Raw genomic sequence first — 23,696 nt, 5'->3', positions numbered from 1 at the left:
TTATTAAATAAAATTGCCTATATAGCATAGGCATGACATTATTTGCCTTACATTATGTATATTATATATGTAATAATTAATTATTACATAATTAAATTCATTAATTTACTTTAAGTTTATGACCATTTTGTTGTGGATTTGAAACTGCGAATGAAAGCAAACGTATCAGCTCTATGGCAGAGTTGAATGTCATCTCGAACTTCATGCTTCGTCTATTAATAATTTGAGAAGTCAAATTTTCGGCATTGTTTTATTGATATATTCAATAATTTGTCGATAACTGAGGAGATATCTCATATTTATCAATAACCTGTACCAATTTTCAATCAATACTGGTGTGTCTGATATCCTCATTCACTAAGTATTTCATTTCCTTGCTGAAATCACGTACAAATTCCATTTGTTTTGATAACATATATTCGAACATTTATAAGGCTGTTTTCTTGATTACCTCACTTTTATTAGAGAATAGTTGAATCATGCCTCCTGTTGATGTTGATTCTTCTCCAGTAAGTTTGACTATTTTTATTTTTTTCTAAACGAATTTATTTACAATTCTATCCCAGGGCGTTGCCTTAACTGTATTCATACATTACTCATTATAGGTGGAACCCCAAATAAGAAATCTCAATTTATCAGGACATGTTGGATTCGATAGTTTACCAGATCAGCTAGTTTCTAAAAGTGTGCAAAATGGCTTTGTATTTAATATTATGTGCATCGGTGAGTTTCTTTATATTTTAATTTGCTCTCATTATTTGAAATTCAATTATGTATTTATTCTTTAGAAAGTTATTAGGTAACCTACATTTCCATATCACGAATTTCTAACTAATTTATAATATATTTTTTGTAATTTTCTATATCAATACTATTTATGTCAACTGATTAGAATAAGCAACTGCTTTGTGACAATGCTGCAATATTCTATTATTTCTTTGTAGCAAATTCTATTTTATTTTGTAGGTGAGACTGGTTTGGGAAAATCTACATTAATGGATTCATTATTCAATACGAATTTTGAATCAACACCTAGTCCCCATACTCTGCCAACTGTTAAATTGAAAGCACATACTTATGAATTACAAGAGAGTAATGTGCGTCTTAAGGTAAATCTATATTGAATTGAGTTGTTTTGTTGTTGGAAATATTTTTGCAGTAGATTCAGCCTAATCCTTCAGTTGACTTCCACTTTGTTTCAATTTCAGTTTATCATATAATTCATATTAAAATCAAAAAGTTATAGTTTTGTCAATATTTTTATATGTATGTCTCATTTTTAGCTGACAATTTGTGATACTGTTGGTTATGGCGATCAAATTAATAAAGAAGACAGTTTTAAGGCAGTTGTGGATTATATAGATGCTCAATTCGAAAATTACCTACAGGAAGAATTGAAAATTAAGAGATCACTCTCAAGTTATCACGATTCCAGAATTCATGTTTGTTTATATTTTATCTGTCCAACCGGACATGGACTCAAATCCATCGATTTGGTCTGCATGAAAAAATTGGACCAGAAGGTTAATATTATTCCGATAATTGCGAAGGCTGACACAATCTCCAAGACTGAATTGCAAAAATTCAAATCGAAAATCATTACCGAATTGAAGAACAATGGTGTTCAGATTTATGAATTTCCGGTTGATGATGAAACTGTTTCCGAGATAAACACAACTATGAATTCTCACATTCCTTTTGCTGTAGTAGGAAGTACTGATTTTGTTAGAGTAGGAAATAAAATGTCCAGAGCCAGGCAGTATCCTTGGGGAACTGTGCAGGTAAGTCAATTGTAACAGGTGTTTTTTTCGAGGTATATAACTTTAAGTTGGCATTACTGTTCAAGATGGCGACCGATTTAACATCTGTCAAGTGATTTATTCTCAGTTTGGCAAGTTTAGCAAGTTTGGTTTGGCAATTCATCATGAATAGACTCACGCCTGAACAACACTTGCAAATAGTGCAATTTTATCTCGAAAATAAAGGTTCTGTGCGGAATACGTATCGCGCACTACGTCCATTTTATTTTGTTTAGCGATGAAGCGTACTTCTGGTTGAATGGCTACGTCAACAAACAAAACTGCTGCATTTGGAGTGAAGCTAATCCTCAAGTGTATGTCGAAACACCGTTACATCGAGAAAAACTGACTGTTTGGTGCGCTTTATGGGCTGGTGGAATCATTGGTCCGTACTTCTTCAAAAACGATGATGGCCAGAACGTTACAGTCAATGGTGATCGGTATAGAGCCATGATTACTAACTTTTTCATTCCTGAATTGAACAACCATGATGTCCAGGAGATGTGGTTCCAACAAGACGCCACATCATGTCATACAGCTCGTGCCACAATCGATTTATTGAAAGACACGTTTGGTGACCGCCTAATTTCACGTTTTGGACCTGTGAATTGGACTTTCTGTGGGGCTATGTAAAGTCATTGATCTATGCGGATAAGCCACAAACCCTTGACCATTTGGAAGACAACATTCGCCGTGTTATTGCCGATATACGGCCACAAATGTTGGAAAAAGTCATCGAAAATTGGACGTCCAGATTGGACTACATCCGAGCCAGCCGTGGCGGTCATATGCCAGAAATCATATTTAAAATGTAATGCCACAAGATTATCTTGCGGATAAATAAAATTCATGTCAATCGAATAATCCATCGTTGTTTTATTGCAATTTAAAGTTCTATAGCTCTAAAAAAAACACCCATTAGTTGATAATTTTTTGTTGTTGTTTTATCACGATGATTTTCTTTGTACCTCCAATTTTGGATTACCTGTATGTTGCATTGCATTTGATTTCTAGGTCGAAAACGAGTCTCATTGCGATTTTGTGAAACTGAGGGAAATGTTGATTCGTACAAATATGGAAGACATGCGCGAAAAAACGCACTGCAAGCACTACGAGTTGTATCGCAAAAAGCAGTTGGAACAGATGGGTTTCAGCGATGTGGATGCCGATAACAAGCCGACCAGTTTTCAGCAAATATTTGAGACTAAAAGATCGAATCATCTTCAGGAATTACAGCAGAAGGAAGATGAGATGAGACAAATGTTTGTCGTCAGGGTTAAAGAGAAGGAAGCTGAATTGAAAGATGCAGAAAAAGAGGTGAGTTGACTTGTTATATTCAATAGGAAAGATCAGTTATCAAGCCGAAAGTATTATTATTGAGCTACTTCAAAATTTTCCGCTGTTGAGCTATATTTTTTCAGAAATGCTATTCATACTTGCAATCATGAACAAAATCTCAGTTTCATAGTAATATTTCATTATTATATGTTGGTACACAGAACATATTTATCTATTATGTATCTGTCAAATTTGTGATACAGAAAACAGTTGTGCCAACCAACATTCTTCAATGCAAAAATCCCTAAACAATATGAATTAGACAGAATAATAGGTGATACTCGTACTGAAGGCATGTTCTAACACTTGTTCATTCAAAAACTCCATTTTGTGTCTCTTATTTTTAATTTTGAACTTATAGAAGAATATCATTGACTTCTGCATTTGTGTTTCAAATAATTACTCTTTTATCCTCTTTTTCCTTCCACTTGTTCTTATCTGCTACTGTTTTTGAGATAAAATTAAAAAAATCTTCTCTTGAAATAAGGACTTGATACTTTTTTCATATTTTTTGAATAGTATGACAGGCTGACAATTTCGGGGTGTGTTATCAAAAATTTCCATTTTTTCCAGCTCCATAGCAAATTTGATAGGTTGAAAAAGGACCACACAGAGGATAAGAAGAAAATTGACGAATCTCGTAAGAAACTCGAAGATGAAATAGTCGAATTCAATAGACGCAAGGCCCAGTACATCCAAATGGCAAGTCATCATACATTGACCCTTGGAAAAAGCAAAAAAAAATAATTTAGGAGGAATTTTCGGTATTATCCACGCTCTGATAGTTTATACGGATGTTCTATTTTTTTATTTCATATATATTTATATAGGACAAGCTCCAGTAACAAACCAATGCTAAATGTAGAACATGTTCAGCATCGGTCATTTTATTCAAACATTTTCAATCTATCCTTAAAGGATCGGAGATAATTCTTTATTAGAGTTGTTTCGCATTTAAAATTTTGCTTGCTTCGTCTTGAAAACCTGCACACTTGATGATCGACATTTATCTGCCGATTTCTTGGTTGATTGAAATTATTTATTTATTCGATATTAGTATCCTCTTCGCCGAAATGCCAAAGCATCAATTTCGATAAGCTCAACAGTATACATCTACAGTGTGAGTCGGAATATTTTTCTTTAGTTCCTTAGCTCTTGAAATTTTATTTTCTACGTCTTTCATGATTTTGTGAAATTTTAATTTGTCAACTTAAATAAGACTTATTTTATTATGGCAATTATTTTGAATTTTTGAGTAAAATGATTAACTAACTCATTATTTATAATCATGTTCATTTATTGGTAGAGTTTATAGATAAATATATTCAGAAACACATAAGTATCTACATGTTGCAATAGATGACAACTTATTGCAAAAATCAATAAAGTGTAATTAATTTATTATATCTGTTTTATTCTTCTTTGCCTTACCCAGGTTTGGCGATTTTGTTTAGGACATTTGGGATCTCTGGGGAAATTTAGTTCAAAACACTTTTCATGAATAATTAATATATTAAATAAAAACAACTAAAAATAACAAACAACGACTGGAAAACAACACTTGTAAAATAATTAGAATGTAGAAGTATAAAAATCTAAATCTAATTACAATCTACAAGTAGAAAAATCTAATCACAGCTTTAGTTATACATATTGAAAACTGTGCTTGAGAATCATATACCATTTGGCACATTTTTCAGATTAAACAATTAAATGAAATTGAATTTCATTTTAAAAATTACCTGTTCATTACATTCTAACTAAATTTGATTGAGGTCACAATTCAATGTTGTTTTAAATGCCCTAAATTTCGAATGATCTTATGTTAAACGCTTTTCGACGCTACTTAAAGAGCTGCAAGTTATTTTAAGGTTATGTTATATTCATAACTTTTGAAAGATTAATATAACATTTTCTGTATTAATACATTTCCACAAGAAACAAAACGATGAAAAGCATCACTTACCAACTGTTCTGGAAACTGTGTGAGTTGTCACCTCTAACAATTAAAAATTATGTTGGCCATCCTGCATTTTGACATTTCAGGGGGAAAAGTATCAAAAATAAGCCTGAAGTCATACACATTTCAAGCATTGATGCTGATATAAAATTTGAGCTCAATAGAACTTGGCAGTGTGATCTTTATTTTTGATTATTACTCTGTACAGAAAAATTCAGAGATTTCTGTATAATGTGAAAAATTCTGTTTAGATTGCAAATTTTTTTAGATGTAGACTAGTAAGCCCATAGATCTACCTTGTAGGTAGATCAATATATCCTGTAGATCTACCTAATAGGTAGATCAATGTTGCCCATAGATCTACCTTGTAGGTAGATCAATGTTGCTCATAGATCTACCTTGTAGGTAGATCAATGTTGCCCACAGATCGACCTTGTAGTTAGGTCAATGTTGCCCATAGATCTATCTTGTAGGTAGATCAATGTTGCTCATAACCGTTTTTATGCATCTTAGTTAACCCTAACGCTCTACTTAGAAACAGATAAAAGAAAATTCTTCCACCTAAGCACATAAAAAATTAAAACTATTTTCAGTACAAATAATGAAATTAATTCCACATATAAATGACGAGTATTCTGCTCAGCTTTGAGGCAGTTTCCGACAAACATTCACACACCAAAATGTTTTCAATTTTAAATGCAGATTATTATAAGATTCATCTGACATTTGTTCCATGCATTCTGTATACCTGTCAAGATGGGGAATGTAGCAACATTATGAGATTCATTCTGAGAATCAACCACAGCTGTATTTTTAAACGCTCTGCATGTATTAAAATGAGCAACTACTCTTCGATACCCGCAAAAACCTCATCACCAACGCTGATAACTCCTGGAGCAACAATCTCCAGATTTACCCCCATTATTGGACCTTTTCCTGGGCCGTTACTGATTCTATACCTATAATTATGAAATTAAATTGAAAACATGAGGGAAGGGTTTTCAAATGATCAATGTGATGAGGATATAACAGAAGCAACTCACTTTGACAATGTCTTAAGGGGCTCCCTATTCAAGTCTCTTAATCCAGTCTCAGGATCCACCGTTGAAAGCACACATCTCGTACAATCTTTTACATTTCTCACAATAACATCGCCAATTTTCAACCAAACCCAATCGTCTTCAGCAAATGGAAGGAGGTCAGGTCCGTCAACAACTATATTTGGTCTGAAGTGAGTTCTAGAAACTTTGTTTTCAAGTTTTTCATTCAAATCCATTAGCGTTTTTTCATTTAAAAGGAGTGCAGCAGCTAAATCGGCATAAAGTCCCTGGAAATGGAGAAATAAGAGAACATTCTTTGGATAGCATGTAGTAACTTACAAAACATTCATTTGAGAGGTATTTGTAGAAATTCAGACTCTCTTTATTCTTGAAAGAACTTAAACTTCTATATGAAGAAACATCATGATATCCTAAACGTAATCCTGTTTCTTTCTGAAGTAGATATTTTGAAATCCATTTTGAAGCATCATTTCCACAGTCTATAGTGGAAACATTTTCATCACTCCAGTTCTGAAACCTTTACGACAATATATTGTATCAACTTAAATCTGATACAAAATTTAGAAGTAAACTCACTTTATGGATTTAATATTTGATTTATTTTTAGAGGGTACTTCAAAAATAAAAGGGTTCATTTCTGGAGCAGTGAGTTTTACAAGGTTTTTCCCAGCACTCCAAATTGTTATTAAAACCATGCTTGGATATATTCTGGCAGATTTTCCAACTGAATCTGCTTCACCATAAATAATGAAGGATCTGAAAATTTCTTAATCTTTCAAACATTTCAAGTAACTTTGGTAATTATTTACTGTAAGACATAACACTCTGAACAAGATGAAATTTTCAGTACTTTGAATCACATATATACTGAATCAAACAACATTAGGAAGAAAATTCTCCTCACCGATCTCTAAGCTGAAATTTATCTTCATCAGTAATGAGCGATAAGCCAAATTTTGTACATTCCACTTTGTCCTGCTCAATATAACGTCCGCTTTTCAGAGGATATGTGTATAGTTTCGATACATTTCCAACTTTAATCCATGTTTTAGGAGTTTTCTTCTTTCTTCTCTCAAAATAATATAGGACAGACACGGTAAAAATGCAAGAAAGAATTAATATTGCAGGAGTAAACCTAACAATCTGCTTGTTTATAGTGAAACCCATTTTATTAGATGAAAGTCAAGAAGGCTAGGTGATTTATCTATAAGGGCCATAAATAAGAATCAATAATATCAATAATCAACGGAACATCCCAAGAAATTTGGTTTTAGACAACATTGATAACAGGATTTCTATATTACGTAATCTATGGTCTGGCACTCTGTGGTGAAGGAACTAAAGTTGTTGCAGAACAGGTATAATAAGAGAATCTTAGAATGAACAGTTCCAAGCTGTTCTGTTCCCGAGCAGATCCTGTTCATTTATGAAAGGCGAGTTCAAATCCAGTTGGAGTCTTCTTTCGGAACAGACGAATCAGTTCGATATATTACTCTTTGACCCTTGTATCCCATGATTCAATCAATCTTTACTCTCCTTTCACATTTATTGTTCTTATCAGAACAGCTTGAAACCTGTTCTTTCAAACTTTGTTCTGTGCTTTAGAGCACAGAACACAAAACTTTAAAGAACGGGATAATATCTGAGAACCGTAGACAAACTAATCTACTATTGTATCTATGCTGAGAACAGGCCTATGCCTATGTAGATTAGTTTGTCTATGAACAGAACTTATGTTCTGTTCATAGACAAACTAATCTAGTTTATCTATGGTTCTGTTCTTTTGAAGAACAGGATCATGTTGTGCAAATCTTGTTCCATTTTTTTCGTAACAACTCTAAAAGGAACTGATCGAATATTTTACAAACCGAGTAATTCAAGAATCTGGAAACTGGAAAGGTAATTAAATTGATAATTTGAATTCATTTTGTATTGTTGTTACGCGACTCCATAATGACATGGTGTGATTTCTTATTTTTAGGAAATCACAAACTAACTTCACAAAAATTGCATAAGAATTCAATTACATCCAACATAAACTGGATCACCAGAATTGATTATTCCGTTTCCTTTTACATCCATGTGAATCCCCATTACTGGTGCATTTTCTGGACCTTTAGACATTCTATAACTGCAACAAAATGAATCTTGTTAAGTTAAAATTCTTCGAGCATTTCATTTTTAGTTTTACTAAATTTTTATTTTTTATTATTAACCTACCTGGACAAGGAGTTTACAGGCTCTTTGCCGATATTACGCAGTCCTGTGTTTGGATCAACATTAGTAAAAACACAGCGGGTACATTCTTTAACATTCCTCATGATAGTATCTCCAATTTTCATCCAATCCCAGTTGTCTTCATCGAACGGTTTTATATTTGGACCATCTACGACAATATTACCTCGGAAATTCAAATGAGTTATCTCTACATTGGAAATTTTGGAAGCGCAATGGTCAACTGAGGCTTGGTTTACAAGCATTATGCTGGTAAGATCGGAATAGAGCCCCTAAAAAAATAATTTAAGAAAATACAATATATGGACCAATATGTCAAGTCTAAGAATATAAAAGGTTTTCCAGCATCGTTGCCAGACTGTGGATTTTTCTTAGTTTGACCATAAAATCAACGTATCAACAAATAGCTTCAAGTTTTTAGTTGTTACCGAAATCTTACTAGATCTTATCGTTTTTTCATACTTGAATTAAATAGACTAAATATGTAACTTACTGTAGCTGCGTCAGTTAAATTTTCATAAAAATATTTCTCTTTCAATGAATTGACGAATTTCCTACGGCTTGAAGCATCGTGAAAACCTAATCTATATCCTGAATCTTGTTGACAAATTTGTTGCGATAGCCACTTTGCTACTTCATCACCACAGTCCATTGCTTCAACTTGGTCACTACTCCAATCCCTGAAAAAAATTATTATAAAGTAACGGGTGATTTTTTTCGAGGTATATAACTTTAAGTTGGCATTACTGCTCGAGATGGCGACCTATTTAACAGCTGTCAAGTGATTTATTCTCAGTTTGGTTTGGCAATTCATCATGAATAGACCCACGCCTGAACAACGCTTGCAAATAGTGCAATTTTATTTCGAAAATAATGGTTCTGTGCGGAATACGTATCGCGCACTACGTCCATTTTATTTTGTTTAGCGATGAAGCGCACTTCTGGTTGAATGGCTATGTCAACAAACAAAACTGCTGCATTTGGAGTGAAATTAATCCTCAAGTGTATGTCGAAACACCGTTACATCCAGAAAAACTAACTGTTTGGTGCGCTTTATGGGCTGGTGGAATCATTGGTCCGTACTTCTTCAAGAACGATGATGGCCAGAACGTTACAGTCAATGATCATGATGATCGGTATAGAGCCATAATTACTAACTTTTTCATTCCTGAATTGAACAACCATGATGTCCAGGAGCTGTGGTTCCAACAAGACGGCGCAACATGTCACACAGCTCGTGCCACAATCGATTTATTGAAAGACACGTTTGGTGACCGCCTAATTTCACGTTTTGGACCTGTGAATTGGCCTCCAAGATCTTGTGATTTAACACCGCTAGACTACTTTCTGTGGGACTATGTAAAGTCATTGGTCTATGCGGATAAGCCACAAATCCTTGACCATTTGGAAGACAACATTCGCCGTGTTATTGCCGATATACGGCCACAAATGTTGGAAAAAGTCATCGAAAATTGGACGTCCAGATTGGACTACATCCGAGCCAGCCGTGGCGGTCATATGCCAGAAATCATATTATTTGAAATGTAATGCCACAAGATTATCTTGCGGATAAATAAAATTCATGTCAATCGAATAATCCATCGTTGTTTTATTGCAATTTAAAGTTCTATAGCTCTGAAAAAAACACCCTATACCTACTTGGTCGAAGAATTATGCTTATGGTTGATTCTAGCCAGATGTTCAATGGTATTACGTCATCTTGAATTTTCTAATTATGTTTTCCATTAGGCCAATTAAATATCACATCACCACTTTTGTTCATGTGAGAAAATCATCTTTATTATCAAAATATCTTCGGGCATTTAATACATACTGATAATGTATTTTATTCATCTAATTCTTGTAATTTATGACTAAAACTTACCTCAAATATGTAATTTTGGAGTTGCTTCGGTGTGGCATTCTAACTAGGATTTTTTCCATATCTGGAGCAGCAAGAGCTATATGATTATCATCGTGAACAGAAATCTCTATCTTTACAAGCGAAGGAATTGCTCTACCAGACTTCATTTCATTATTTTTCTCCCCATAAACCACAAAAGATCTGCAACATTGTACAACACTTAAAGAACTTGAAGTATTTAAAGAAAGAAAAATGAATACGAGAACAAACTTCTCACTTCACCGAATATAAGGTTTTTGAACCCAATTTGAAACGGTTATAATGGCAACACTGTTTCATTTGTTGACATTTCTTATGTCATTTGTATTCAGTAGGTTATGTCATTCAACCATGGAAATATACAGGCTTCAACAATGTTTTGATTATTAAAAACAGTGCTCATTTGTGAACCCTGAGACAAATTTGGTGTTGCCATTTTCACTTTACATTCTAAATTGAGTAATTCCTATTGGAATTACAATTTTTTTTATTAAACCTGATTTTTAGTAATGAATTACATCTATTTACTCACCTATCTCTCAATTGAAGAGGATTTTCCTCAGTCTTGATCAACCTAAAACCGACTTCTGTACATTCTACCCTATTTATTTCTATGAAGCGCGCACTTTTCAAAGGGAATATATACAGCTTTTTTACGAAACCTATTTGTTTCCATTCTGTTGGAACCTTATAACTGCGCTTATTTTTCTTCAAGATGTAAACACAAACACTGGTGGAAATAACAGCTAATGCAGTCGTCGAAATGACAAAAATTAATTTGTTAGTAGACAGCATATTCATTTGAACTCATATTGTCTTCACTTCTAGTTAAGAACGACTGGTTCTTTTATTTTTCTGTCTCTATTTGATTGATATTATAACAGCTTAAATTGTTGCGTGAGACCAATAATAACTGGTTATCTGATTAAGAATAAAGGCTAACATACATGAGCATACTAACGAAGTGAAATGCTTGTGGATGTACTGAATGACAAACATATAGAAATACGCCCATATATACAGGGTGATCCACCGGGATGGCCTATTAGACGTTTATGGAAATCTAATCAAAATTTTGAGTTGAAAATTTGCATATTGGGGTTTGAGACAATGATCTTCCTTCCTGAAATATTTTCAGATTTCTACAACTTCCTGTTATACCGGAAACAGACTACTACTTCCTTATTTCTAATGGTATACCCAGTATATTATTGTATCATTAAATATCTTTTATGACGACAATTTCGGCAATATGACATACCTTGGTATAAATTCAACGTTTCTTGAGTTAATTTGATTATTATGAAAAAAATTGTGGCGATGAGGACTCGCATTTTTTTTTAGTATTTCTGCAGAAAAAGCTTTTCCGAAAATCTCTTGTTCGATTCTGCAAATACTTACTATTATAAGACTGTTTGCGGTTTGGGCCAAAAATGTACAGGGTGTTTATCAGAAAATGACAAAGTTGGACAACTCAAATTTATTAAAACTCAAGATTTACCACGTTCTACAGCAGCAATATTCTTAGTTCATTCTGAAAATTTCTTGTCTCCTCATCAATATTCTTCGAAGAGTTAATAAAATCAAGTTTTAAATACTTATTAACCAACATCCGGCAAATCCTGTCGTGCATACTTAGCCTTATGTGATGCAAATTCAGAATCATTTCAATATTGAATGATTCGTCTGATGTAAATAACAATCGATATGTATGTAGGAAACAAATCCTTTTACTACATAGGAATATGTCAAAAAAGGTCCGGGAATTGATCATTTAAAAACACTTGAATTTTTGACATTTTTTTGAAAATAAGTGCCATAATTCTCATCTATCTTCAAGTGGAGATTTTTGCCTTTATTTGCTTCATTTTGGCAGCATGTTTTGTTTCTGATTCTACCGAGAGTAAAGGTGTGATCATTTCTGAAAGGAAAAAAATGCGCAAACCTGAAATTACCGGAACTTCAATATCTGGCGTTTTGCTAGTCCGATTTTCATGAAAAGATGTTTTGATGATTGGCATTACTGTAAAAATTATGCAATAAATGTGGATGAATAATTTTATGTTTCCTTAACTAATTCCGGTACCTCTTTTTTGCATAATGAAATACCACAATGAGTGTTATCGTGGTCTAAATGCGAAATAAAATCCCGAATGAAGAAATCCACGAAATAAAAAATCTTATCAATTTTCGCGGAGTTGAATGATAACTTGATGCAAATTTAAATTTTCGCACTATTGTTCGCCTAGCTGAGCGAAATACAAACAAATTTTCAAAAAAACACATAACCTTCGGAGCAAATAACTTTTCTTAATAAAGGGTGTTTTTTTTTAGAGCTATAGAACTTTAAATTGCAATAAAACAACGATGATATGAATTTTATTTATCCGCAAGATAATCTTGTGGCATTACATTTTGAATATGATTTCTGGCATATGACCGCCACGGCTGGCTCGGATGTAGTCCAATCTGGACGTCCAATTTTCGATGACTTGTTCCAACATTTGTGGCCATATATCGGCAATAACACGGCGAATGTTGTCTTCCAAATGGTCAAGGGTTTGTGGCTTATCCGCATAGACCAATGACTTTACATAGCCCCACAGAAAGCAGTCTAGCGGTGTTGAATCACAAGATCTTGGAGGCCAATTCACAGGTCCAAAACGTGAAATTAGGCGGTCACCAAACGTGTCTTTCAATAAATAGATTGTGACGCGAGCTGTGTGACATGTTGCGCCGTCTTGTTGAAACCACAGCTCCTGGTCATCATGGTTGTTCAATTCAGGAATGAAAAAGTTAGTAATTATGGCTCTATACCGATTACCATTGACTGTAACGTTCTGGCCATCATCGTTTTTGAAGAAGTACGGACCAATGATTCTACCGGCCCATAAAGCGCACCAAACAGTCAGTTTTTTAGATGTAACGGTGTTTCGACATACAGTTGAGGATTAGCTTCACTCCAATGCGGCAGTTTTGTTTGTTCTTCATTCAACCAGAAGTGCGCTTCATCGTAGTGCTTGCACTATTTGCAAGCGTTGTTCAGGCGTGATGAATTGCCAAACCAAACTAAGAATAAATCACTTGACAGCTGTTAAATCGGTCGCCATCTTGAACAATAATGCCAACTTAAAGTTATATACCTCGAAAAAAAACACCCTATATATCTTACATTATTTCAAGATTCCTTTGAAGTGTGGAGGATCTAGTTTTGACGCATCCTTTGTTATAATTTTATTTCTACGAGTTTCGATTTTTTGTGGCTCCATACATACAAAATGTTGAATCTTCAATCACATGGAGATTTTCAATTTCCCATTTCTGAACCCAAAAAAAAAATCAATTAATATTTTCAATAAATATATTTATTCTTACGAATTCGAATTTTTTAATACATCTTTCTTTCAATTAGATAAAATTCTACACTACTCTCACTATATTAATTACTGAGTCACAATACTTTATATGAAACGATAATAATTCCCTCAATTCTTTCCAATGTAAACTGGATCGCCACATCTGATAATTCCAACTTGTTTCACTTCCATATGAATGCCCATAATCGGCATATTTTCCGGACTTTTAGACATCCTGTATCTGAAGAAAAAAGAACAATGAAATTCGAAGCAACCTCCATTGAATAATCGAAAAATAAAAATTCAAAGGGGACTTCAAAATTTAATATCAAACAACACGTCATCAGTGACGTCACTTGGAAGTATGCATAAACAATTTACTTTTTTGGGCATTCAACTACAATTTGCGATACATTTATTCAAATTAATATTCTAAGTTAGCGAAACTCACTGTGACAACGTGTTCAGAGGCTCCCTGTCAGAATTTCTGACTCCAGTTTCCTGGTCAACAGTTGTGAACACGCAACGTGTACATTCCTTAACGTTCCTCATGATGACATCATCTCCAATCTTCAACCAATCCCAATCGTCTTCTTCGTAGGGCTTGATGTCTGGGTCATCCACAATTATGTTAGGTCTAAAGTTCAACGGGGTTACGTTGGCACTTGGAGCTTTCTTATTGTAATCGTTGACAGACGCTTGGTTCAAAACCAACACGCTCGTCACATCTGAGAATAATCCCTAAAATTGTCTTACTGTCAGTCCAGAATGAACAATTATAATAATAATAAGATTTTAGAGTAGTTATATTTAAAATGCTCCCTCTCACAAAGGAATTCGGTGTATCATACCGGGAACACTGTTGGAATCATCAGTATGGCACTCAGTGTTCCCTGCCTTATGCACCTTCTATCTCCATAGCGGAGCATGGTGACGTTTTGGAAATTTCAACAATTTTTACTTATATTATCACTCAATACAGGATGATTGGAGGTACAGATGAAAAAGAAAGATATTCCTTGAATGATTTTAAGAAAAAGAGTCTTATAAACATGGGACTGTAAACGTATTGTTTTCGATATACAAGGTGTTTCTTGTAGTTCTACTTCTTTGTGTTTATTATATCAGTTTATCTAATATTTATTGATATTCGTTCACGATGAACATGAAGGCATTTATGTAATTGAAGAAAATGTTAGATTCTTAACTTTTGTTGAGCTGTCTATTTGAAATCCACCTTAAGCTATAGTGATCCAAGGCAATAGTGTTGGACTTGGACTTGAATTCACGTGATTCATGTAAGCCTTTTTTTGGAAGATATGAACTTTTTACTCTTCCTAGTTTATAAATCTACAGATGTTTAATTTATGTAAAGGAACATGGTTAAATTATCAGGTTTCCATCACTATTCCACCAGAAATATTACAACTTTATGTATTCCAGCTCATGCAACAACTAAATTTGAATGTTCTCCTATTTACCAGGCAATTATTTTTTACAACCATTTACCTGTTTCTATTAAACTGTTGAGTGTAATAAGGTTCAAGAAATTGGTAAAATGTGAATTGCTTAAAAAATGCTATTATTCCATTAGTGAATATCTAGCTGATAATAGTTATTTATAATACAAGTGCAGAAGGCATTGATATTCTTCCACGAGTTCAAAATTCAAAAACGAGCCACGAAGTGGCGAGTTTTAGAATGAACGAGTGGTAGAATGAGCCTTCTGTACGAGTATTATACATTATTTTCTCTAATTCATTGCATTTTCATTGAAATTAATGAAATATTTCCATAAATATATTTTAGTGATTTTTGCATTGAAAAATGTTGGTTGGCAGAACTGATTTCTTTAAGGCAAATTGATGAATTGACAGATGAAGCCGTGGCGGAAAGTTCGGAGTACCAACATAGAATAATAAAATATAACCATGAAAACTGTGCGTTTCTGATATATTCTCGCACGATTTTGTTCTACAAGAAGTGGAAGAATGAACGGAATAACCACAGAATTAGAGAAAAACCTATTTCTTACTTAGTTATAGTATAAGGATTAATTTTTCTTTACTTTTTTCAGTTTGACTTATCTTATACATATTTGTATGTCTTATGGGATCAATAAAGGTTATTATTATTATTACTTACAGTTGCTGCATCAGTCATTAGCTTGTAGTATTTCATTCTGTCCTGGAATTTGACCAAATTTCTTCGTTTTGAAGCGTCATGGTAGCCCAGTCGATATCCATTATCCTTCTGAGATAAATGATGAGATAACCATCTAGCTGCTTCATCTCCACAATCAATTGCCTCGATTGGCTCCCCACTCCAAAACCTGTAATCAATTTCAATGCAAAATCACTGCAAATTTGGTTGAGTGTTGTTACTTTTACTGCCAAGCAAAGTAACCATGCTCCGCTATGGAGATGGAAGGTGTATAAGGCAGGGAACATTTAATATTTCAGCAGTGTCAGTAAAGATTATTTATTTAGTTATTCGAAAGAAATTTAAAAAGCTATTTCAAATGTTATTTTTGGGAAAAATCAACCAAAACATGACTGTATCGAATAAAGCATACTCACTTGACAGTTTTTATGTTAGAATCGTCTCTCTCTGGGATTCTAACATACAGTGTCCTCATTTGAGGTGCGTCTAGAGCAATATGATTCCCATCGTGCACTGATACTTCAATTTTTACTAACTGGGGAAATGGTTTACCAGATTTTACCTCTCCGTCTTTTTCTCCATAAACTATGAAAGATCTGAAACAGTATTGAAAAAATGCTGCAAATTTTGTTGGAAGACTTAGCTGTTTCTCTTCTTCATATTACAAGCGCAGTGTTATGTTTTTCTGGAGTTGTTTTTCGATCTAAGAAATAATTTCAGTTCAGAAGGAATTCCAAAAACTGATTGCACACAGACTTTCTTGTTTTCGTGATATCAGTTTGAAAATTTCATTTTGAATTCTTTTCGAGGAAATATTTCCAAATCTATCACCTTCTTGGTGGTTCATCTTATCGAATATTCATCAAAAAATATGTTTATGATGCGATCTACAATTGACTATTCGACCTAAGATGCATGCATAGAAAACATGCATCTTAATTTGACCAATATTAATTTCCTAAGCTATCCTGAATTTGAGAAATGTCAAAATTATATCGCCGACAAGTCAACTTGTTGGTTTGGCCCCAGGCTTGCTTGTTTCATAGCTTCAAAAATAGCGTCGCTATGGGAATTCTCTCACTAAAATGGGAGAAGTGAAATAGTCATATGAAATTTTCAATGTTCAATGTTATCGTAGGTAATTGCACAAGTGCATCAAAATTACCGATAATTTTGCATGACAGCGTGTTGTCATAAAAACTGCATGAGTTCATTTTAATTTTTGGAGAAAAAGCCCTCCACCTTCGGTGTCTCTTTCTCCAAAAATGAAAATGACCGAATGCAGTTTTTCAAAGAAAACACGCTGGAATGTGAAATTATCCGGTCATTTTGATGCACGAGTGTAATTCGAGGGAATATTTCCCGAATAAACTGTTACATTACCTGTCAAACTAATTTAGAATGGAATTGCCATAGATTCGAACTGTGTAAGATGCATAGAAACTATGCATCTATGAACAGAACAATTATCGCAGTGCAGTTTCGCTTCCTACAATGCAATTATCGCTGTAATTTTCGATAATTGTTCTCCAGATACATAGAATTTTTGACAGGAGGGAAATATTCGGTTTTAATTGCACAAGTGCGTAAAATTACCGATGAGTTTGCTAGAAATAATGCTATTAAAAAATAAGAGGAGGTTTGTTTTCATTAATTTTGACGATTTTGAATAGTAGAGCTCTTTCGACAAAATACGAAAATAACCGAACGCAATTCTTATAAAATAATACGCTTGAATGTAAAATTATCAATAATTTTATGGCACTGTGCAATAAACAGGATTTTTGCGTCGTTATGTGCCAAAGGATGAAACAGTGGAAAACAGTCAGTGAAACTCGTCCAAAGCGACCAAAATCTCAAATGTCAGCTGGCAAGCTTATGGCATCCGTATTTTGGAACGATCATGGTAAAATTGTTCATTGACTATCTTGACAAAGGTAAAACTATTAATAGTGAATATTACATAATGTTAGTAACTATTTCCAGCTTCGTGCGAAATTTCGTGTAGATTGAATGGTCAGAACCATAGAAAATTCAAGCAGAATGTCAAAAAAATTGCCCTATATTTTAGATATATATATATATATATATCAATGAAATAATCACTCTAATATGCATGTTGAATGTCAGAAAGATCGTCTCTAAGGGCCCAATAAGCGCATGAACGAACTATCGCACATCATCACTTATTTTCTTGAATTTTTTACCTGTCTCTCAGTTCCAGGGGATTCTTAGCGTCCTTCAGTAGACTCAGTCCAACAACAGTACACTCAGCAGAATCAATCTCCATATAATGTCCACTTTTCAAAGGAAAAATAAATAATTTCTTCGTATTACCAATTTTTTTCCACTCAGTAGGTATTCTATTTTGCCTCTTTTTCTTCCTTACAAGATAAACACAAACACCAGTTGAAATAATGGCCACAATTGATGTAGTTACCACAATAGGCAAAATTTTGGACACCATTTTCACAATTTTCATGTGACTTGTACACTCCGATCCCAACTTTGGCTCTGTTTGAACAGAGTCTCTGTTATCATTTGACAAGATGTTAATTTTATGGTTGGTCTCAAGGATGTTCGATGATGAGTTGACTTGGGAGTGTTATCATCGTGATACCTACAACAGTATGATCTACTCCATTGGAAGTTCACAATGTAAATCGATTTATTCCGGTTTTGTAGGTTCTTGAACCAGGAAGATGGCTGTTACTGTGATGGATGAGATGTTGACAAAAACAGACTCATTGCTACTGGATCTTGTTGCGCGCTCAATAATTACTAATGCGAGAAAATTACACCCGGAGATAGGTACTCATATAATTGTCAACAAAAATGTATAGCGTACTGTATTACTCCTTTCAATATTGGTGACTAAATTCCCATAGTTGGCAAAAACAGACAATAAGTTGGTTTTTTCATCGATAACATTTTGATATTCCTCAAATTCAAGATAGATTAGGAAATGAATATTTGTCAAATAGTCAATTGTAAAGGGTGTTTTTTTTAGGGCTATAGAACTTTAAATTGCAATAAAACAACGATGGATTATTCGATTGACATGAATTTTATTTATCCGCAAGATAATCTTGTGGCCTTACATTTCAAATATGATTTCTGGCATATGATCGCCACGGCTGGCTCGGATGTAGTCCAATCTGCACGTCCAATTTTCGATTACTTTTTCCAACATTTGTGGCCGTATATCGGCAATAACACGGCGAATGTTGTCTTCCAAATGGCCAAGGGTTTGTGGCTTATCCGCATATAGACCAATGACTTTACATAGCCCCACAGAAAGTAGTCTAGCGGTGTTAAATCACAAGATCTTGGAGGCCAATTCACAGGTCCAAAACGTGAAATTAGGCGGTCACCAAACGCGTCTTTCAATAAATCGATTGTGGCACGAGCTGTGTGACATGTTGCGCCGTCTTGTTGGAACCACAGCTCCTGGACATTATGGTTGTTCAATTCAGGAATGAAAAAGTTAGTAATCATGGCTCTATACCTATCAGCATTGACTGTAACGTTCTGGACATCATCGTTTTTGAAGAAATACGGCCCAATGATTCCACCAGCCCATAAAGCGCACCAAACAGTCAGTTTTTCTGGATGTAACGGTGTTTCGACATACACTTGAGGGTAAGCTTCACTCCAAATGCGGCAGTTTTGTTTGTTGACGTAGCCATTCAACCAGAAGTGCGCTTCATCGCTAAACAAAATAAAATGGACGTAGTGCGCGATACGTATTCCGCACAGAACCATTATTTTCGAAATAAAATTGCACTATTTGCAAGCGTTGTTCAGGCGCGAGTCTATTCATGATGAATTGCCAAACCAAACAGAGAATAAATCACTTGACAGCTGTTAAATCGGTCGCCATCTTGAACAGTAATGCCAACTTAAAGTTATATACCTCAAAAAAAAACACCCTATATATGAGAAAGCTTAGCTGGTGACCCTTAATTTTAGATGATGAGTTGTTTAAATGATAAGAGGATCAGTTTTTGGGAAAATTATACTCTTTCAAGTAATCAACGTTTCGTCAATTTTATTGACATCATCAGGGCGAGCTGATAAATGGATTTACCTATGTTGTTTATTTTTCCCTTGAAATATGGAATATGGAAATTGATTACACTATTGTTGGACTGAGCCTACTGAAGGATGCTAAGAACTTCCTCTGGAACTGAGAGACAGGTAAAAAATTCAAGAAAAGAACTGATGATGTGCAATAGTTCATTCATGCGCTTATTGGGGCCTTGGAGACGATCTTTCCGATATTCAACATGCATATTATAGTGATTATTTTATTGATACAAACTAAAATTCAACCTTTAATCAGATATAAAATATTGGGCAATTTTTTTCAACATTCTGCTTGAATTTTCTATGGTTCTGACCATGCAATCTACACGAAATTTCGTACGAAGCTGGAAATAGTTACTAACATAATGAAATATTCACTATTAATAGTTTCACCTTTGTCGACAACAATTTTACCATACTCGTTCCAAAATACGGATGCCATAAGCTTGCCAGCTAATATTTGAGATTTTGGTCGCTTTGGACGACTTTCATTGACTGTTTTCCACTTATCTGTCTCTTCCTTTGGCTCAAGAGGGTAGTAATGAATTCATGTTTCATCCTCTGTCACATAACGACTCTAAAATTATGTTTATTCCACAGTGCAATTGTGTAATCAAAACCGATAACACACAATTGCAAAATTTCATATGACTACTTCATTCCTTCTATTTTAGTGAGAAAGTTCCCATAGCGAAGTTTTTTTTTACAGTTTTAAAACAAGCAAGCTGGCAAAACCAGCATTGAGTTGGATTATCGGCGATAAAAGAAAGACAATAATTTTCTTGAAAACTGATTCTCATATCACTAAAACAACATATCATTGATAATCATTTATCAGAGATTAATCAAAATTCACAGGATTAGATCATTTATCAATTTGTATTCAGTTTGCTGTAATCCCCAAATAATTAACTGAAAAACTACTGGGGAATTGCTGTACAGTGCATCCCATTTTGGGTGAGACTGCCAGGTTTCTCGCTTGTTATTTAAGATAGAGCCTTGCGGTTTTCACGTTCTTGTCCTACTTTTTCGTGAAACTCAAGTTGGTCTTATCAGATTTTGCACAACTGTTTCCGTTCAAGAGATACAGGGTGATTTTGGAAATTGATACTTTTCGGACCCCCCTTTATCTCCGAAGTTATTAACAATAATTCTGAGGTAAAAACTACGTCTGAATCAGAATTCTGCGTAGAATCCAGTGGCGTACTCAAATTTTTTTTTCGGGTTATGGTTTTGAAGATTCAACACAAACCTATATTTTTTTCAATGGAACACCCTATATATCATTACTTCGTTGAATTCGTTATTTTTTTCCCTTCAAAATGATGTATGATACTATGTAGTTAAGATGTTCAGAAATGTTAAAAAAAAACACTAAAACATCAAATAATGATGTTTTTTTCGTTAATGGGCAATGGATTTCCAATATAAAAAGAGAATCAATTGGATAATTTTCATTTGTAATTTTTATTTATAGTAGAGTAAGCAAACAAAGATAATCTACTCATCACTAACGTGAAAAACAAAACGTAGGTACCTACCTAATAGCAACAAATAAATAATACAAAAATTCATAAACATTGCATAATATCTTACAGATTAAACTCTTCAAATTGCTGTCCATTTTCCCTAATACATATATTATACTACAGTAAAAGACACAACAGTCCCGAAGAACTTCGTGCATCAACAGAGGCAGTTTTCCAGGATTTACAATATTTTAATTTTATAATATTAAATGCACTCAGGCGTATTGAAAATTTTTGTCAATTATGTCTAAGACGAAATGGACAGTAATTTGAACATTTTAATCTGTAAGATATTATGCAATGTTTATGAATTTTTGTATTATTTATTTGTTGCTATTAGGTAGGTACCTACGTTTTGTTTTTCATGTTAGTGATGGGTGTTTTATCTTTGTTTGCTTACTCTACTATGAATAAAAATCAAAAATGAAAATAATCCAATTGATTGTTTTTTTATAGGGGAAATCCATTGGCAATCAACGAAAAAATCATCATTATTTGATGTTTTAGTGTTTTTTTAACATTTCTGAACATCCTACCTACATAGTATCATACATCATTTTGAAGGGAAAAAATAACGAATTCAACGAAGTAATGATATATAGGGTGTTCCATTAAAAAAAATATAGGTTTGTGTTGAATCTTCAAAACCATACCCCGAAAAAAAATATTGAGTACGCCACTGGATTCTACGCAGAATTCTGATTCAGACGTAGTTTTCAGCTCAGCATTATTTCTAATAACTTCGGAGATAAAGGGGGGGTCCGAAAAGTATCAATTTCCGAAATCACCCTGTATCTCTTGAACGGAAACAGTTATGCACAATCTGATTAGACCAACTTGAGTTTCACGAAAAAGTAGGACAGGAACGTGAAAACCGCAAGGCTCTATCTTAAATAACAAGCGAGAAACCTGGCTGTCTCACCCACAATGGGATGCACTGTACAGTCCTCCTTTTTTGTTACGATTGTACGGTTTATCGAATCTTTATGAATCATTACTACAGACCGGGAAAATCAACACCAACACTGATAATTAATTTATTCATCACAGCTTACTAACTGGATTTTTATCATCATTTGGAATTTCCTAAGGAGTTCGAGAGAATTGTTTGAAATTCTTTGTTAGAAATCGGTGACAAATATGACAAAACTACGGGAAACCGAAAACTTTAGTACTAAATCAACGTTTCTTCGTACATTTTCTCAAACTACGAATGATTCACCAAAAAAAAGGTCTGTAATAGTTATTTATAATACAAGTGCAGAAGGCATTGATATTCTTCCACGAGTTTTGGAATGAACGAGTGGTAGAATGAGCCTTCTGTACGAGTATTATACATTATTTTCTCTAATTCATTGCATTTTCATTTAAATTAATGAAATATTTCCATAAATATAATTTAGTGATTTTTGCATTGAAAAATGTTGGTTGGCAGAACAGATTTCTTTGAGGCAATTTGATGAATTGACAGATAAAGCCGTGGCGGAAAGTTCGGAGAGCCAACATAGAATAATAAAATATAACCATGAAAACTGTGCGTTTCTGATATATTCTCGCACGATTTTGTTCTACAAGATGTGGAAGAATGAACGGAATAACCACAGAATTAGAGAAAAAAAAACCGGCACTGTCTCAGAAAAAATATCACCCTGTAGATTTTCAATAGAAATTAGCTTTTAACGTGATGTAAACTGTAAATTTGAATATTAATGCCAAATTTCAGTTGAATCTCTTGTGAAGTGCAGATGCTATGAACATTAAGCTATTAAAACTTTAACACCCAGTATGTCGAAAACGAAACGTTTGCGGGCTCATGTTTGTAGGACAATTTTTTGTAAAAATTATACGAGAAATCTTGTATTTTCGTTTTAACCTCCAATATACAAACATACAGGGTGATTCACCGGGATGGCCTATTAGACCATAATTTTGGGCTGAAAATTTGCATATTGGGGTTTGAGACAATGATCTTTCTCCCTAAAATATTTTCAGGTCTCTACAACTTCCGGTTATACCGGAAACAGACTACTATACTTCCTTATTTCAAGTGGCACACCCAGTATATTATTGCATCATTAGATAGCTTTTTGGACGACAATTTCGGCACTATGCCATACTTTAGGTAAAAACTCAACGGTTCATGAGTTAATGAGATTCTTATGAAAAAAATGATGGCGATGAGGACTCACATTTTTTTAATTTTTCGACAGAAAAAGCTTTTTTGGAAAAAATTTTTATTCATTTTCGATTCTGCAAATGTAAA

The 23,696-nt window shown here is 33.9% G+C and overlaps 4 protein-coding genes across 4 annotated transcripts; 1 reads left to right on the top strand and 3 right to left on the bottom strand.

Annotated features, from left to right (window-relative positions):
- Positions 1 to 174: 174 nt before the first annotated feature.
- LOC123683858 (septin-2) lies at positions 175 to 4,539 on the top strand. The gene is made up of 6 exons (XM_045622819.1): positions 175 to 509; positions 606 to 723; positions 967 to 1,109; positions 1,284 to 1,781; positions 2,814 to 3,116; positions 3,711 to 4,539. The coding sequence occupies exons 1-6, from the start codon at positions 480 to 482 to the stop codon at positions 3,882 to 3,884; spliced, it is 1,266 nt and encodes a 421-aa protein (XP_045478775.1). The 5' UTR covers positions 175 to 479; the 3' UTR covers positions 3,885 to 4,539.
- A 1,036-nt stretch (positions 4,540 to 5,575) lies between these two features.
- Positions 5,576 to 7,774, bottom strand: LOC123683859 (mitochondrial amidoxime reducing component 2-like). Its single transcript, XM_045622820.1, has 5 exons — positions 7,063 to 7,774; positions 6,735 to 6,914; positions 6,477 to 6,675; positions 6,141 to 6,424; positions 5,576 to 6,056 (listed from the first exon to the last, which is right to left on the bottom strand). Exons 1-5 carry the CDS (start codon positions 7,323 to 7,325, stop codon positions 5,942 to 5,944), a joined length of 1,041 nt encoding a protein of 346 aa, XP_045478776.1. The 5' UTR covers positions 7,326 to 7,774; the 3' UTR covers positions 5,576 to 5,941.
- A 299-nt stretch (positions 7,775 to 8,073) lies between these two features.
- Positions 8,074 to 11,163, bottom strand: LOC123683861 (mitochondrial amidoxime reducing component 2-like). Its single transcript, XM_045622821.1, has 5 exons — positions 10,829 to 11,163; positions 10,279 to 10,458; positions 8,887 to 9,073; positions 8,379 to 8,665; positions 8,074 to 8,289 (listed from the first exon to the last, which is right to left on the bottom strand). The coding sequence occupies exons 1-5, from the start codon at positions 11,095 to 11,097 to the stop codon at positions 8,178 to 8,180; spliced, it is 1,035 nt and encodes a 344-aa protein (XP_045478777.1). The 5' UTR covers positions 11,098 to 11,163; the 3' UTR covers positions 8,074 to 8,177.
- Positions 11,164 to 13,643: 2,480 nt separating this feature from the next.
- On the bottom strand, positions 13,644 to 18,565 carry LOC123683863 (mitochondrial amidoxime-reducing component 1-like). Its single transcript, XM_045622825.1, has 5 exons — positions 18,023 to 18,565; positions 16,232 to 16,411; positions 15,798 to 15,984; positions 14,104 to 14,393; positions 13,644 to 13,893 (listed from the first exon to the last, which is right to left on the bottom strand). Exons 1-5 carry the CDS (start codon positions 18,295 to 18,297, stop codon positions 13,782 to 13,784), a joined length of 1,044 nt encoding a protein of 347 aa, XP_045478781.1. The 5' UTR covers positions 18,298 to 18,565; the 3' UTR covers positions 13,644 to 13,781.
- Between the last annotated feature and the right edge of the window lie 5,131 nt (positions 18,566 to 23,696).

The sequence above is a fragment of the Harmonia axyridis genome, chromosome 7, assembly GCF_914767665.1.
Source record: "Harmonia axyridis chromosome 7, icHarAxyr1.1, whole genome shotgun sequence".
Taxonomy (NCBI): Eukaryota; Metazoa; Arthropoda; class Insecta; order Coleoptera; family Coccinellidae; genus Harmonia; species Harmonia axyridis.
The sequence above is the reverse complement of the archived record's forward strand: the minus strand, read 5'-3'. Positions and strand labels throughout refer to the sequence as shown.

Excerpts from the sequence above, each read along its gene's own strand:
- LOC123683858 (XM_045622819.1), top strand. The coding sequence starts at position 480 with ATGCCTCCTGTTGATGTTGATTCTTCTCCA. Across the intron at positions 724-966 it reads ATTTAATATTATGTGCATCG|GTGAGACTGGTTTGGGAAAA; the intron begins GTGAGTTTCTTT and ends TTTATTTTGTAG. Across the intron at positions 3,117-3,710 it reads TGAAAGATGCAGAAAAAGAG|CTCCATAGCAAATTTGATAG; the intron begins GTGAGTTGACTT and ends CATTTTTTCCAG.
- LOC123683859 (XM_045622820.1), bottom strand. The coding sequence starts at position 7,325 with ATGGGTTTCACTATAAACAAGCAGATTGTTAGGTTTACTCCTGCAATA. Across the intron at positions 6,915-7,062 it reads AAATTTCAGCTTAGAGATCG|ATCCTTCATTATTTATGGTG; the intron begins GTGAGGAGAATT and ends AGAAATTTTCAG. Across the intron at positions 6,057-6,140 it reads CCCCTTAAGACATTGTCAAA|GTATAGAATCAGTAACGGCC; the intron begins GTGAGTTGCTTC and ends TCATAATTATAG.
- LOC123683861 (XM_045622821.1), bottom strand. The coding sequence starts at position 11,097 with ATGAATATGCTGTCTACTAACAAATTAATTTTTGTCATTTCGACGACT. Across the intron at positions 9,074-10,278 it reads TCCAAAATTACATATTTGAG|GGATTGGAGTAGTGACCAAG; the intron begins GTAAGTTTTAGT and ends AATTTTTTTCAG. Across the intron at positions 8,666-8,886 it reads ATTTAACTGACGCAGCTACA|GGGCTCTATTCCGATCTTAC; the intron begins GTAAGTTACATA and ends TTATTTTTTTAG.
- LOC123683863 (XM_045622825.1), bottom strand. The coding sequence starts at position 18,297 with ATGAAAATTGTGAAAATGGTGTCCAAAATTTTGCCTATTGTGGTAACT. Across the intron at positions 15,985-16,231 it reads TCTAACATAAAAACTGTCAA|GTTTTGGAGTGGGGAGCCAA; the intron begins GTGAGTATGCTT and ends AATTGATTACAG. Across the intron at positions 13,894-14,103 it reads CCTCTGAACACGTTGTCACA|ATACAGGATGTCTAAAAGTC; the intron begins GTGAGTTTCGCT and ends TTTTTTCTTCAG.